General features: G+C 44.0%; 1 protein-coding gene across 5 annotated transcripts in view; it reads left to right on the top strand.

Moving 5' to 3' along the window:
* Positions 1-40: 40 nt before the first annotated feature.
* The window catches only part of PIK3R6 (phosphoinositide-3-kinase regulatory subunit 6), a 114,146-nt gene continuing 97,705 nt past the window's right edge, over positions 41-16,481 (top strand). For 2 of the 5 annotated variants that reach the window (XM_064271767.1, XM_064271768.1), the window contains exon 1: positions 41-15,960. In XM_064271767.1, coding sequence (XP_064127837.1) covers positions 15,605-15,960 — 356 coding nt within the window. In that variant the 5' untranslated portion in view covers positions 41-15,604. The remainder of the gene's footprint in view (positions 15,961-16,481) is intronic. The other 3 variants (XM_064271769.1, XM_023556446.2, XM_064271770.1) reach the window with 3 other exon arrangements.

The raw sequence follows: 16,481 nt of genomic DNA, 5'->3' as shown, positions 1-16,481 counted from the left end.
AAAGATTAGGGCAGAAATACATGAAATAGAAAATACAAAAATAATAGAAAGAATCAATAAAACCAGAAGTTTGTTCTTTAAAAGGATCAATAAAATAGACAAACCACCGGCTAAATTGACAAAAGAAAAAAACCAGAAGAGGCAAATAATCAAATTAAGAAATCAAATCGGTGACATTACAACTGATTCAACAGAGATAAAGATCATAACTGATTACTATGAAAAATTGTACTCCAACAAATTTGAAAACCTAGGTGAAATGAGGAGACATGGTGTCTTAGTGGTTAAGAGCTTGTACCAAAAGGTCAGCAGTTCAAATCCACCAGCAGCTCCTTGGAAACACTATGGGGTAGTTCTACTCCGTCCAACAGGGTGGCCCTGAGTTGGAATCGACTCGACAGCAGTGAGTGAGAGGTGAAGTGGGCATATTCCTAGAAATACACTACCTACCCAAACTAATACAGAGGTAGAAAATTTAAACAGACCCATTACAAAAAAAGAGCTTGAAGATGTCATGAAAAAATTACCAACAACAACAACAAGAAAGCCCAGGACCAGATGGCTGTGCTGGAGAATTGTACCAAACATTCAGAGAAGAGTTGACACCAATCCTACTCAACCTCTTCAAAAACATACAAGAGAAAGTAACACTACAGAACTTTTTCTGTGAGGCCAGCATAACCCTGATACCTAAACGAGGCAAAGACATCAAAAAGAAAAGAAAATTGTTGTTTTTAGGTTCTGTTCAGCTGGTTTCAACTCATAGTGATCCTATATACAACAGAACATAACATTGCCCAGTCCTGCACCATCTGCACAGTCATTGCTATGTTTGAGCTCATTTTTGTGGCCACTGTGTCAATCCATCTCTTTGAGGGCCTTCCTCTTTTCACTGACCTGTACCTTACCAACCATGATGTCCTTCTCCAGGGACTGGCCCCTCCTGATAACATGTCCAAAGTACTTGAGACAAAGTTTTGCCATCCTGCTTCTAAGAAGCCTTCTGACAGTACTTCTTCCAAGACAGATTTGTTTGTTCTTCTGGCAGCCCATGATATATTGAATATTCTTTGCCAACACAATAATTCAAAGACATCAATTTTTCTTCAGTCTTCCTTATTCATTGTCCAGCTTTCACATGCATATGAGGGGATTGAAAATACCATAGCTTGGGTCAGGTGCACCTTAGCCCTCAAAGCGACATCTTTGCTTTTGAACACTTTTAAACCAGGCAAAGACCTTACAGAAAAAGAAAATTACCAATATCCCTTATGAGCATAGATGCAATTTTTTCAACAAAATTCTAGCCAACAGACTTCAGCAACATATCTAAATAAATAAATAAATAAACCATACGCCATGATCCAGTGAGAGTCATACAAGGATTACAAGGGTGGTTTAACATTAGAAAATTCATTCAATGTAATCTGCCACATAAGTAAAACAAAGGAGAGGAACAATATGATCATATCAATTGATGCAGAAAAGGCTTTCAATAAAATTCAACACCCTTTCTTGATTAAAAAAAAAAAAAATTCTCAGGGGAATTTCTCAACATAATTAAGGGCATATATCTAAAACCAAAAGGACAGCAGTTCAAATCCACCAAGTGCTCCTTGGAAACTCTACGGGGCAGTTCTTCTCTGTCTTATAGGGTTGCTATGAGTCGAAATCGACTCAACGGCAATGGGTTTGGGTTTTTTTTTTTTTTTTTTAATGCAAAACCAACAGCCAACGTTTTACTCAGTGGAGAAAGGCTGAGAGCCTTCCCTCTGAGAGTGGAAATGAGACAAGGATGCCCATTATCATCATTCTTATTCGACTTTATACTGGAAGTCCTAGCCAGAGCAATAAGACAAGAAAGAAAGATAAAAGGTATCCAAATTGGAAAGGAAGAAATAAAACTATATTTGCAGATGACATGATATTATACATAAAAAACCCTAAGGATTCCACAAGAAAGCTGCCAGAACTAATAGAAGAATTTAGCAATGTTGCAGAGTACGAGATCAACACACAAAAACCAGTTGGGTTTCTCTACACTAACAAAACTACTCTGAAAAAGAAACCAAGAAAACAATACTATTTATAATAGCCCCCAAATTGATAAAAATATCTAGGAATTAACCTAACCAGGGGCATAAAAGACCTACAATGAAAATGATAAAACACACTACAAGACACAAAGAGAACTACAAAAATGGAAAAACATCCCATGCTTATAGATTGGAAGACTTAATATAGTGAAAATGTCAATTCTACCTAAAGCAATCTACAGATACAATGCAATCCTGATATAAATCCCAACAACATCCTTTACTGAAATAGAAAGACTAATGACCAACTTCACATGGAAAGGAAAGAAACCTAGAAAAACCAAAGCAATATTGAAGAAAAAGAACAAAGCAGGAGGTCCCACATGCCCTAGTATCAGAACATATTATACTGCCACTGTAATTAAAACAGCCTGGTATTGGTTCAGTAGTAGACATAGACCAGTGCAATAGAACTGAGAGCTCAGAATTAAACCCAGCCAACTATGGACAGCTGATTTTCCACAAGGGTTCAAAACTCATTCAGTGGAACAGAAACAGCCTCTTTAATAAGTGGTGCTGGCAAAACTGGATATCCACTTGCCAAAAAGTGAAACAGTACCCATATCTCACACCAAACACAAGAACTAACTCAAATGGATCAAAGACCTGAATGTTAAAACTAAAACCATAAAATCCCTGGAAGACAACATAGGGAGAATACTATGGGACTTAATCTTTTGTAAAAATAGGGTAACAAACATTACAACAAATGCATGAACAGAAGACAAACAGATAAATGGAACATCATAAAAGTTTAAAAACTTATGCTCATCAAAACATTTTATTAAAAGAATAAATAGCCTACAGACTGGGAAAAAAATCTTTGGCAATGACTTATCTGATAAGGGTTAATCTCTAAAATCTATAGAAAACTGCAACAACTCAAGAACAAAAAGACAACCCAATTACAAAATGGGCAAAGGATGTGAACAGAACCTTCACCAAAGAGGACATCCAGCAGCCAACAAATATATTAAAAGATGTTCACTAGAACTGAACAGAAGATTTCAAAGAACCTCTTGAGAAGACAAAGTAAAGTATTTTAATCACATGTGCAAAGAGCTGGAGATGGAAAACCAAAAGGGAAGAACACGCTCGGCGTTTCTCAAACTGCAAGAACTGAAGAAAAAATTCAAGCCTAGAGTTGCAATAGTGAAGGATTCCACGGGGAAAATATTAAACGACACAGGAAGCATCAAAAGAAGATGGAAGGAATACACAGTCATTATACCAAAAAGAATTAGTCGATATTCAACCATTTCAAGAGGTGTCATATGATCGGGAACCGATGGTACTGAAGGAAGAGGTCCAAGCTGCTCTGAAGGCATTGGAGAAAAACAAGGCTCCAGGAACTGATGGAATATCAATTGAGATGTTTCAACAAACAGATGCATCGCTGGAGGTGCTCACTCGTCTATGCCAAGAAATATGGAAGACAGCTTCCTGGCCGACTGACCAGAAGGGATCCATATTTATGCCTATTCCCAAGAAAGGTGACCCAACCGAATGTGGAAATTATAGAACAATATCATTAATATCACACGCAAGCCAAATTTTGCTGAAGATCATTCAAAAACAGTGGGAGCAGTATATCGACAGGGAACTGCCAGAAATTCAGGCTGGTTTCAGAAGAGGACGTGGAACCAGGGATATCATCGCTGATGTCAGATGGATCCTGGCTGAAAGCAGAGAATACCAGAAGGATGTTTACCTGTGTTTTATTGACTATGCAAAGGCATTCGACTGTGTGGATCATAACAAATTATGGATAACATTGTGAATGCCATAACACTTAATTGTGCTCATGAGGAACCTTTACATAGATCAAGAGGCAGTTGTTTGGATGGAACAAGAGGATACTGATTGGTTTAAAGTTAGGAAAGGTGTGCGTCAGGGTTGTATTCTTTCACCATACCTATTCAATCTGTATGCTGAGCAAATAATACAAGAAGCTGGACTATATGAAGAAGAACAGGGCATCAGGATTGGAGGAAGACTCATTAACAACCTGGGTTATGCAGATGACACAACGTTCCTTGGTGAAAGTGAAAAGGACTTGAAGCACTTACTAATGAAGATCAAAGACCACAGCCTTCAGTATGGATTGCACCTCAACATAAAGAAAACAGAAGTCCTCACAACTGGACCAATGAGCAACATCATGATAAACGGAGAAAAGATTGAAGTTGTCAAGGATTTCATTTTACTTGGATCCACAATCAACAGCCATGGAAGCAGCAGGCAAGAAATCAAAAGACCCATTGTGTTGGGTAAATCTGTTGCAAAGGACCTCTTTAAAGTGTTGAAGAGCAAAGATATCACCTTGAAGACTAAGTGTGCCTGACCCAAGCCATGGTATTTTCAATCACATCATATGTATGTGAAAGCTGGACAATGAACAAGGAAGACCGAAGAAGAATTGACTTTTGAATTGTGGTGTTGGCGAAGAATATTGAATATACTATGGACTGCCAAAAGAATGAACAAATCTGTCTTAGGAGAAGTACAACCAGAATGCTCCTTAGAGGCAAAAATGGCAAGACTGCGTCTTACATGCTTTGGACATGTTGTCAGGAGAGATCAGTCCCTGGAGAAGGATATCATGCTTGGCAGAGTACAGGGACAGCGGAAAAGAGGAAGACCCTCAACGAGGTGGAATGACACAGTGGCTGCAACAATGAGCTCAAGCATAACAACGATTGTAAGGATGGCACAGGATGGGGCAGTGTTTTGTTCTGTTGTGCATAGGGTCACTATGAGTCGAAACCAACTCTATGGCACCTAACAACAACAATGCCACTGAACAATTTGTGTGGAAATTGTCAAATGGGAACTGAACTTGCTGTGTAAACTTTCACCAAAAACTCAATAAAATATTATTAAAAAAAAAAGTCTCAGAGACCTGTGGCACAACATCTAGCATACCAACATATATGTGTTGGGAGTTCCAGGAGAGACAAGAAAGAGACAGAAAAATATTTGAAGAAATTATAGCTGACACTTCCCAAATTTGACAAATACCTGAAGCTCAGTGAACCCCAAGTGAAATAACACGCCTAGATACAACATAGTCAAAAGATTGAAACCTTGAAAGCAACAAGAGAAAAACAGCACATCATGAACAGAGGAACAATTAACAGATGATTTCTCACTGGAAACAATGGAAGCCAAAAGGCAGTTAGATGACATATTCAAAACACTGAAAACACAAAACAAAACAAAAAGTCAACCTAGAATTCTATATTCAGCAAAACTATCTTTCAAAAATGAAAGCAAAACTGAAAGAATTTGTGACTGGCAGAAATACCTTACAAGAAATGCTGAAGAAAATTCTTCGGGCTTAAAGGAAGTGATACTAGACAGTAAGTGGAATCTGCAGGGAGAAATGAAAACTGCTGGAAATGGTAAAAATGTGGGTAAATATAAGATTCTGCAAATATACTTTTTCTCATATCTTGTCTTCTTTAAAAGACATAAGATTTTATAAAGCAATATAACATTATATTGTTGGTTTTATAACATACACAGATGTAACGTACAACCATAACAGCATAAAGGAGTTGGAAGGAATGAGAAATGTATTAAAGTTTCTATATTTTATCAGAATTAAATTAGTATTTTTCAGAAGTAGATTGTGATAAATTAAGATGTACACTGTAATCCGTAGAGCAACTACTACACAGATATACGTAAACCAAAAACCAAACTCATTGCAATGGAGTCAATTCCAACTCATAGCAACCCTATAGGACAGAGTAGAACAGCCCCAAAGGGCTTCCAAGGAGCAGCTGGTGGATTTGAACCACCAACCTTTTGGTTAGCAGCCAAGCTCTTAATCACTGTGCCACCAGGGCACACACAGATATACATGTGTAACACAAACTTTTAAAAAATCAACAGAAGTATGAAATGGTACACCAAAATCTATTATTTACGAAAAGAAGCCAGTAAAGGAAGAAGAGAAAGAAAAAAAATAAAAGAGACAAATGGGAAGCCAATAGCAAAATGGTAGCTGTAAATCCAATCATGTAGATAATTACATTAAATGTGAATGGATTAAACATTCTAATCAATAGACACAGATTATCAGACATGATAAAGAAAAAAGAAAACCTAACCATACACTGTATACAAGAGACACACCTTAGATTCAAAGACACAAAAAGGTTGAAAGTAAAGGGATAGGAAAAGGTATACCATGCAAACAGTAACTATGAGACCTACAGTGCCTATATTAATATCAGATAAAATAGACTTTAAGGGGAGAAATATTACCAGAAACAAAGAGTAATGTTTCATGATGATGCATAATATATCAGGAAGATGTAATTATTATAAATGAATACACTCCCAACAACAAAACCCTAAAATACATGAAGCAAAAACAGGCAAAACTGAGAAATAAAACAGACGAATCAACAAAAATAGTCGGAGATTTTAAAACCTGGCTCTCAATAATTGACAACGACAGACAGAAAATTGGCAAGAATGCAGAAGGCTTAAACAATGCTGTCAACCAATTTGACCTATCTGACATTTATAGAACACTCCACCCAACAACTGCAAAATATACATTTGTTTCAATTTATAACATTATGCAAGCAGCTAAAATTCCCATAGAAAGCCTACCATCTTTCTGCCCGGGGAGCAAGTGATGAAATCTGGGGCAGCCAAGACTACTGGAAAGTGAACAGGAAATCCTGAAGGGGAAAGAATCAGAGGAAGAAAGTCCCTAATTTAGTGTATCACCACATGCCTGTCAGCTTGTCATACTGTGGTGGCTTGCGTGTCGCTGTGGTGCTGGAAGTTATGCCACTCGGTATTTCAAGTGCCAGACTAAGACGGTGTGCTTCTGAAACAATTAGCCAATGAAGACCTTGACTAGCAGCGGAACACTGGCTGATAGAGTGCCAAAGACGAGCTCCTCAGGTTGGGACGCAGTCCAGATACGACTGGGAAAGAGCCGCCTCCTCAAAGTAGAGTTGACCTTAATGACGTGGCTGGAGTCAAGCTTTCGGGACCTTCATTTGCTGTTGTGGAATGACTCGAAATTAGAAGAAACAGCTGCAAACATCCATTAATAACTGTAACGTGGAATGTACAAAGTATGAATCTAGGAAAATTGTTAAGTCATCAGAAATGAAATGGACTGCATAAAGATCAATATTCTAGGCATTAGTGAGCTGAAATGGACTGGTATTGGCCATTTTGAATCACAGAATCATACGGTATACCTTCCTGGGAATGACAAATTGAAGAGGACTGGTGTTGTATTCATGGTCGAAAAGAACATTTCAAGGTCTATCCTGAAGTACAACGCTGTCAGTGATAGGATAATATCCATATGACTATGAGGAAGACCAGTTACTATGACTATTATTCAAATTTATGAACCAACCACTAAGGTCAAAGATGAGGAAATTGAAGATTTTTACCAACTTCTGCAATCTGAAATCAATCTCACAGGCAACCAAGATGCATTGATAATTACTGGTGATTGGAATGGGAAAGTTGGAAACAAAGAAGGAACAATAGTTGGAAAATAGGGCCTTGGTGTTAGAAAGAACACCGGAGATGGCGTGGTAGAATTTTGCAAGGCCAATGACTTCTTCAAGGCAAATATCTTTTTTCACCAACATAAACGGCGACCATACACATGGACCTCGCCAGATGGAATACACAGGAATCAATCTGACTACATGTGTAGAAAAAGACCATGGGAAGGCTCAATATCATCAGTCAGAACAAAGCTGGGGGCTGACTGTGGAACAGACCATCAGTTGCTCATATGCAAGTTCAAGTTGAAGGTGAAGAAAATTAGAACAAGTCCATGAGAATCAATGTATGGCCTTGAGTATATTCCACCTGAATTTAGAGACTGTCTCAAGAACAGATTTGATGCCTTGAACGCTAATGACTGAAGACCAGATGAGTTGTGGAATGACACGAAGAACGTCCTACGTGAAGAAAACAAGAGGTCGTTAAAAAGACAGGAAGGAAAGAAAAAAAGACCAAAATGGATGTCAGAAGAGACTCAGAAGCTTGCTCTTGAACGTAGAGTAGCTAAAGCTAGTGGAAGAAATGATGAAGTAAAACAGCTAAACAGAAGATTTCAAAGGGTGGCTTGAGAAGACAAAGTAAAGTGTTATAATGAAATGTGCAAAGACCTAGAGTTTGAAAACCAAAAGGAAGAACACCCTTGGCATTTCTAAAGCTGAAAAAACTGAACAGAAAATTGAAGCCTTGAGTTGCAATGTTGAAGAATCCTACGGGGAAAATATTAAACGACGCAGGAAGCATCAAAAGAAGATGGAAGGACTACACAGAATCACTGTACCAAAAAGAATTAGTCAACACTCAATCATTTCAGGAGGTGGCATATGATCAAGAACCGATGGTAGTGAAGGAAAGAGTCCAAGCTGCACTGAAGGCATTGGCGAAAAACAAGGCTCCAGGAATTGACCGAATATCAGTTGAGATGTGGGTATGTCCCCTGTAGGTCAGATATGTAACCTAGGTACAATCACTGTGATCCAAGGGCTGATCCGTGTGCAGAATTATTGCAGACTAAAGGGGCTCCGAGCCAGACTGTCTCTCCTGAAATCCAAGTCCCTGAGCACTGAGGAAGGGGGTCAGGGGGCTGCAGTACTGTGACTAGAATCCCAGTTGAGTCCTCCTATTGGCAGGTGAAGGGAAAGGGGTGGGGGGTTGTATGCTCAGCTTCCCACCTCTTATCTAAAGCTAGGCCTTCACACCACACAGCTACTTCACCGTGGGCTGGAGCCAATAAACCCACTGCCATCCCAACTCATAGCTACCCTGTAGGACAGAGTAGAACTGCCCCATAGGGTTTGAAGGCTGTAAATCTTTATGGAAGCAGACTGCCACATCTTTCTCCCACGGACTGGCTGGTGAGTTTGAACCACCAATCTTTTTGTTAGCAGCTGAGTGTTTTAACACTGTGCCACCACGGCTCTTGGTGAGCTGAGTGGGAAATAAACTTGAAGACTCTGACTTCACACTTGGCTCACAATGGGGTTATTTCTGCCCTGGAGTTTTCACCTCCTACCTGCCATGCCTGCAAGGGGCTCTTTTCTCCGGCTTTGGGAGGAGATGAGCAAGTCTCCCTTAGCTAATTTCTGCTTCCTAGAAGGCTGGGCTGGGGAACCAAAATCAAGCTGCGTACCTAGGGGCTCCGGGTGTGGGTTGAGGAAGGGGTGTTCTCTGTGGCTGGTGAGGGAGGAGTGGGATCCATGTGGCCTCCCTTCCCTCTGCCCCCTGAGACTGGCCCTCTGGGAGTAGGGAGGCCTGGGAGGAACAGGAACTGCTGCCCCTGTGTGACCCTGGCCTTCCTCACAGTATCTCTACGCTCGTTTCCTCACCTGTGAGAGGGAAACGGGGTCTGCTTTTCTGGGCTGTTGTAGGTTTGTCAGAAGAAGCTGTGTGAGGGGGGGTGTGGTGCTGAGATCATTGTGTCATATGATCCAGCAAGTCCACTTCTCCCAAGGGAATTGAAGACAGACACTCTTACCACAGGGTTCATTGTAGCATTGTTCACAATGACCAAAAGGTGGAAACAGCCAAATGACTGTCTTAGTCATCTAATGCTGCTATAACAGAAATACCACAAGTGGACGGCTTTAACAAAGAGAAATTTATTTTCTCACAGTCTAGTAGGCTAGAAGTCGTAATTCAGGGCCTCAGCTCCAGGGGAAGGCTTTCTTTCTCTGTCAGCTCTGGAGGAAGGTCCTTGTCCTCAATCTTCCTCTGGACTGGGAGCTTCTCCGTGCAGGAACCCTGGGTCTAAAGGACGTGCTCTGGTCCCGGTGCTGCTTTCTTGGTGATATGAGGTCCCCCACTCTCTGCTTGATTCCCTTTCCTTTTTATCTCTTGTAAGATAAAAGGTGGCACAGCCCACACCCCAGGGAAACTCCCTTTACATTGGATCAGGGATGTGACCTTAGTAAGGGTGTTACAATCCCACCCTAATCCTCTTTAACATACAATTACAATCACAAAAAGGAGGACAACCACACAATACTGGGAATCATGGCCTAACCAAGTTGACTCATATTTTAGGGGGACACAATTCAATCCATGACAATGACCGCCAACAGATAAATGGATAAACGAAATGGGGTGCATACACACAACGGACTATTACTCAGCCATAAAGAGAAAAGAAGTCCTGATGCATGCCACAACAGAGAAGAACTTTGAAAACATTTCACAGAGTGAAATAAGTCAGTCACAAAAGGACAAATATTGTATGATCCCTCTTACGGGAAAGTCTAGAATTAGCAAACGCTTACAGACCAAAGTTTATCAGTGGTTACCAGGGGCGGGCAAGAGGAAAGGGGAACTCACTGCTTAGGGGACACTGAGCTTCTGTTAAGGGTGATGGAAAAACTCGAAAAGGCATAGTGATGACGGTTAAACACGATGACCATAGTCAGTAACACTGAATGGGGCAGGTCAAGAACGTTGAAATGGCAAATGTTTTGTTGCACATATATTTAGCGCAATTTAAAAAACAATTTTTTTCTGGAGGAGCTCTGGCGGTTTCAGCACAGAAGCTCCCTCTCCACACGTCCTCAGGAATGGCCCCGGGGGTTTGGAGGAGGAGAGGGAAGCAGGGCTGGCCGGGCTCCAGGAGGCCTGTGCTGTCCACTGCTGAGAGGGAGGGTCGTTAGGAAGGAAGCCTTCCCCGAATGTAGCTCCAAGCCCAAGAGCTGTTTGAAGGTGGTCCCCTGAGACCTCTGGGGAGAGGGAAGTGGGAGGCAATAGGGAAGAGGCGTGGCCCTCCCACACTCCAAAAGAGGGGTCTCCCATCACCAGAGACCAGAGGCCTCTGAGCAAAACTTTGGGCAGAAGTCTCAGAAGCCAGAACCAAGATCATTTGGGGATTGAGAAAGCTGGTGAGGGCTTTGCAAACATGGTTACTAACCCTCAGGGTACAGATGAGGAAACTGACCCAAAGGGGAGGAGGCCTTGCAGCTAGAGGCATGCTGGGCCAGGAGCCAGCCAGGTCGTAGGTCTCCCTTTGCAGGATATATTCGTGTGTGTCCGTGTGTGTCTGTCAGTGTCAGTGAGCATGCGGGTGGAGGGGAACAGGCAATTTGCATAGGTAATAAAGAGTTGGTGGGGGGGTCTTAGAAATTCTGTAATCAATCTCCAGGCTAGTTGATCCCCAGGCTTCCTGACCTACTGGCCAGTTCCCCTTCCTGGTGTGAATCTGAGAGAAGGGAACAGCGACTGTGAGACATATTTTATATGGATCAAGAGGCTCCTGGCATCTCCTCAGCATCCTGGGGAGCTCCCTGGCCTGCCCTGCCACTCAGCACCTCCAGCCAAAACCTCCAGGGGTGAAACTGGAGACACTGGGGACGTTAGGGACAGCAGAGCTGTTGGCAGGGAGGAAGAGTCCCTTGATCTCCCTTGGAGGCTGCAGGAGAATGCGAAAGTAGGAGACTGGCCCCTCCCTCCACAGCAACCCCAAGTCCTCTCTGTCCCCCAGAGCCTGCATTGCACCCCCTCACCCCAAATGCCCAGGCTGGGATAGAGGAGCCCAAGGAGAAGCCATCTGAGCTATGTCCGGGAGGGCCAGCTGAGAGTGTGAGGCCCCTCACATGCCGGAGGAGGGTGACAGACGGAGGAAGCATGGAAACAGACTGTGGGCCTTCACCTTGTGTATCTTGGGCATTGGTCACTAAGGAGTAACTTTGCCTCCATTAGCTGACAACTAACAGGAATATCAAGGCATTTTTTGTTCAATGGTAGCATTCTCACCTCCTATGTGGAGACCTGGGTTTGATTCCCAGCCAGTGCACCTCAGGCATAGCCACCACCCATCTGTTAGTGGAAGATTTGTACATTGCTGTGATGCTAACAGCTGCTAACCAAGAGGCTGGCAGTTCAAATCCACCAGGCGCTCCTTGGAAACTCTATGGGGCAGTTCTACTCTGTCCTATAGGATCGCTATGAGTCTAAATCAACTGAGGGCAGTGGGTTTTTTGTGATGCTAAATGGTTTTTTTTTTTTTTTTTAAACGGGTTTCAACGGAGCTTCCAGACTAAGACAGACAAAGAAGAAAGGCCTGGCGATGTGCTTCCAAAAACCAGCCACTGACAATGCTCTGTGTGGATCACAATGGTTCAGCCTGCAGCTGATCAGGTGCAGGACCAGGCAGCGTTTTGTTCTGTCGTGCACGGGGTCACCTGAGTCAGAGCGGACTCAACGACAGCTAACAATGGGAAAATCAGCTAGTGGTGATCTGGGAAATATCACAATAAATGCAGGGAACCTAACTTTCTCCCTTCTGATGCTGATGAATTCCTGCCTTTGTTGGGGGCGGGGGAAGGTTCCTGGGGATGGCTGCAGATGAGAAACCTGGTAACAGCCCAGTCTGGAAAACCCGGGTTACACAAACCCTGGAAGAAGAAAAGAGGAGGAAAAGGGTCACTGGGGCTGGTTAAAGGGGCAGTGCCACCCCTGCCTTGATGATGGACAGGGAACTTGGTCATTTGTGCCTCCACCTCCCCCTCAGTCTCGGTGCCCGGCTGGCTATGAGCCCTGTGCCCTCACAGTGAAGGTGCCTCCGCTGCTCTTTGCAGGGGATCGCTCTGGGGCTATCTGCAATCACCAAGCAGCCCCCTCTGTGGCTACCACATCCAGCCCTGTTGCAGAGACAGCAGCTGATGATGATAAGAGAAGCGTGGTGGCCACGAGAGGCCAACATCAGCTTGTGATTTCCGATTCAGTTAGGCTGAAGCTGATAAGGAGAGTGGGCTGCCCACGATGGCCACACCGCCTGGCTGCTGCTGAGTTCTGGGCCTGCAGGAGCTGAATTCTCGGTCCTCTGTCCTGCCCTGGACTTATTCATGCATTCATTTGTTTCATTTATTGAGCCAAGATTGACTTAGCACTATGATGGATAGACCCTAATGAATAAGACCTAGGCCCAGGACTTAAGCCCAGTAGTGGAGGGAGGAGGGACAAGACAGACATTTGATTTAAGAGCTCTAACGTACAGATGCGAGGTAGACTGTGATTCCAGTCACATGACAGGGGCAGAAATGAAGTAGATATGGGAGGGAGGCAGAGCCAGAGAGTAAATGATGTATGTTTCTAGGCATTCTTTCTTTCTTTTAACCAAATGGCCTCCTTTACAAATGAGGGTAGAACAAAAGCCAGCCAAGCCCCAGTAGAAAAGTCAGGGGGTTCCTTAGCCCCAAGGCTTCTTTGGCTGCAAGTGACAGAAACTCATCTGAAACAGGTTTAATCAAAAAAGAGAATTTGATTGCATCACACAGCTGATCAATACAAGAGTAGATATGGCATCAGGGTTTCAGGTATAGCTGAAACCAGGTGCTCAAACAATACTGTCGGCAGTCTGTCTCTCTCCGGAGCCATTTATCCATTAGGCCCAATGGGATGAGAGAAAAGGGTTTGTGAGCTTTTCAAAAATCTAGAAATGTGCCTGAGGGCTCCCCACCCCCAAATAATTTTTGGCTTCATATGTGAAAAAAAAAAAAGATGAACTAGCAAATGTTTCATCTTGGAAGTGACCTGTTCCCACCACTGCTTGCGGCACCATTCCCTCGGCCCTCCAGTTGACGTGGAGTCGACTGTGACTTGTGATGGCCCCATGTGTGTTTCATAAAGTTTTCAATGGCTGATTTTTTGGAATTAGATCACCAGGCCTTTCTTCCGAGGTGCCTCTGGGTGGACTCAAACCTCCAACCCTTCAGTTAGCAGCTGGGCACTTAACTGTTTGCACCTCACAGGGACTCCCCTTAGCACTGTTCTCTCCTCCTTAAGGTCAGTAGACGCTTTGTTTCTCTTGGTCCATGTCCTCTCTGCAGTCTTTGGCTCTGTTGACCATGAGCGTCTCCTTGACCCTCTCTCCTCCCCTGGCTTCTATGACACAATGCTTTTCCTCCAGCTTCTCTGATGTGCTTCTATATTCTCCTTTGCTGCGTGCTTTTCTCTGCTGAATGAAGGATGACCAGGAGTGAGACAGGACAGGGGTTAAAAAGAGAGTTCCAAGAAGGGTTGAGAAGAGAATTCTACAGCACATGTCAAGGCCTGGAGGTAGGAGAGAACTGGATTATTGAGGAACTGCGGTTGTTCAGTACTTCTAGGAGGCGCTGGCATGAGGGGATAAGGCCTGAGGTTGGAGATTGTTATGGATTGAATTATGTCTCCCAAAAATGTGTGTCAACTTGGCTAGGCCACCATTCCCAGTATTGTGTGATTGTCCACCATTTTGTCATCTGATGTGATTTTCCTGTGTGTTGAAAATCCTACCTCTATGATGTTAATGAGGCAGGATTAGGGGCAGTTATGTTAATGAGGCAGTACTCAATCTATAAGATTAAGTTGTTCATTGAGTCAATCTCTTTTGAGATATAAAAGAGAGAAGTGAGCAGAGAGACAGTGGGACCTCATACCACCAAGAAAGCAGCCCAGGGAGCAGAGCATGTCCTTTGGACCAGGGGTTCCTGCAAGGAGAAGCTCCTAGACCGAAGGAAGATTGACGACAAGCACCTTCCTGAAGCTGACGGATAGAGAAAGCCTTCCCCTTGAGCTGGCACCCTGAATTTGGACTTCTAGCCTCCTAGATTGTGAGAGAATGAATTTCTCTTTGTTAAAGCTGTCCGCTTCTGTTATAGCAGTACTAGATAACTAAGACAGAGATGAAGGAGGGACAGATCAACAAGGGCTTTACAAGTCATGTCAAGGAGTTTGCCTGCTCTCTTAAAAGTTCTCTCTTCAACAGGGAGCCACTGAAGGTTATAACAGAGGAGTAAGATGATCAGGGGGCATTGGTGGTTCAGTGGTAGAATTCTTGCTCTCCATGCGGGAGACCCAGGTTTGATTCCTGGCTAAGGTACCTGATGCTCAGCCAGCACCCGTCTGTCAGTGGAGGCTTCCACATTCCTGTTACGTTAAACAGGTTTCTGCAGAGCTTCCAGGCTAAGATTGACTAGGAAGAAAAGCCTGCTGATCTACTTCTGAAAATAAGTATATGAAAACCCTATGGATTACTCCAGTCTGATCTGCATCCGATCACAGGGATGGTGCAAGACCAGGTAGCATTTTGTTCCATTGTGTGTGAGGTCGCCATGGGTCCAGGTTAGCTCCACAGCACCCAACAACAACAACACGGTCAGATTTGTGTCTCACTATCAGAAAGGGTCCATTGGTTGCTGGCTGGAAGCCAGACTAAACAGAGGCATCAAGTGAAAGACACTGGTGGCCTGATAAGTCAGTGAGGGTGGTGGGCGGAGAAGGGGGCAGCTTCCTTACATACACACAGGACCTGGTGCTGTTGGGATGAAACAGGAGAGGGAGAGGGAAGAATTAAGGATGACACCCAGGTTCCTGATTCTGGGGGAGGGACAAAGGGAGAGAAGCAGGCTTAGAGAGGAAATGATCAGCTTGATTCATACATATGGGACTGGAGGTGCTTCGGGGACACCTGGCTAGAGGTATCCAGGACAGGGATGTGTGGGTGGGTCTGGAGCTCGGGAGACAGGTCACTGCCATCAGCCCCAGAGGGGGTCCCCACCCATCCAACAGATTCTAATAAGGAGCCTCCAGTGACTGTGGGGGCCTCAGATGCTGTAGAAAGCAGGCTCACAGCAGGATGTGTTCTGGGAGGAGCCTCGAGCTCAGGCCATGGGGAAGGGGAAGGAAGAGGAGGGGACAGAGCTGGTGGTGCTGGGCTTTCCTCTGCAGATCTTCAGACTGCAGCTGAGACTGAAGACACCCTGTGGGGTTCCTCTCAGACTTCTGGTTCCCTGGGGCCCGAGGCCTCCTGGGGCAGGACTTGGGGAACCGTGGCTGCGACTGAGCCAAGGTAGGTGCTGGGTGGGTAGCTGTCTCCGGGGGAGGGTGCGGGGAGGCAGATCTGAGCAGGGTAGGAGGAGGGAGCAGGGAAGGGGGAGTACTGCAGGGGGAGCTGGTAAGGGGACTGAAGCACCCTTGGGTCTTATGAGCACGAGTCTCAGGCTGCTGGGGCCAGCCTTTCTGAGAAGGTCACCCCAGATGTGGTGGCTTTTAGAACCCCTCTGCCAAGTTAAGACTGTTCAATGCTTTTAGCAAGATGAAAGGACAGAGGACTGGTCAACTCACTCCACAAGAAATCTTCTCCTTTCTTCTTCTACCCTTGGCCATGGAGTCAATTTCTACTCATAGCAACCTTGTAGGACAGAGTAGAACCGTCCCACAGGGTTTCCAAGGAGCGGCTGGTAGATTTGAACTGCCATCCTTTTTGGTTAGCAGCCACCAGGGCCTGGTAAATGCCAATAATAATAGTGCTGATTGTTCATGTTCGATGCTGTAGAGTCCGCTCATTTTTATCCAATGGATTCTCACCAG

This window comes from Loxodonta africana, chromosome 18 (assembly GCF_030014295.1).
Source record: "Loxodonta africana isolate mLoxAfr1 chromosome 18, mLoxAfr1.hap2, whole genome shotgun sequence".
Lineage (NCBI taxonomy): Eukaryota > Metazoa > Chordata > Mammalia > Proboscidea > Elephantidae > Loxodonta > Loxodonta africana.
Note: the sequence above shows the minus strand (reverse complement) of the source record. Positions and strands in the feature narration are given on the sequence as shown.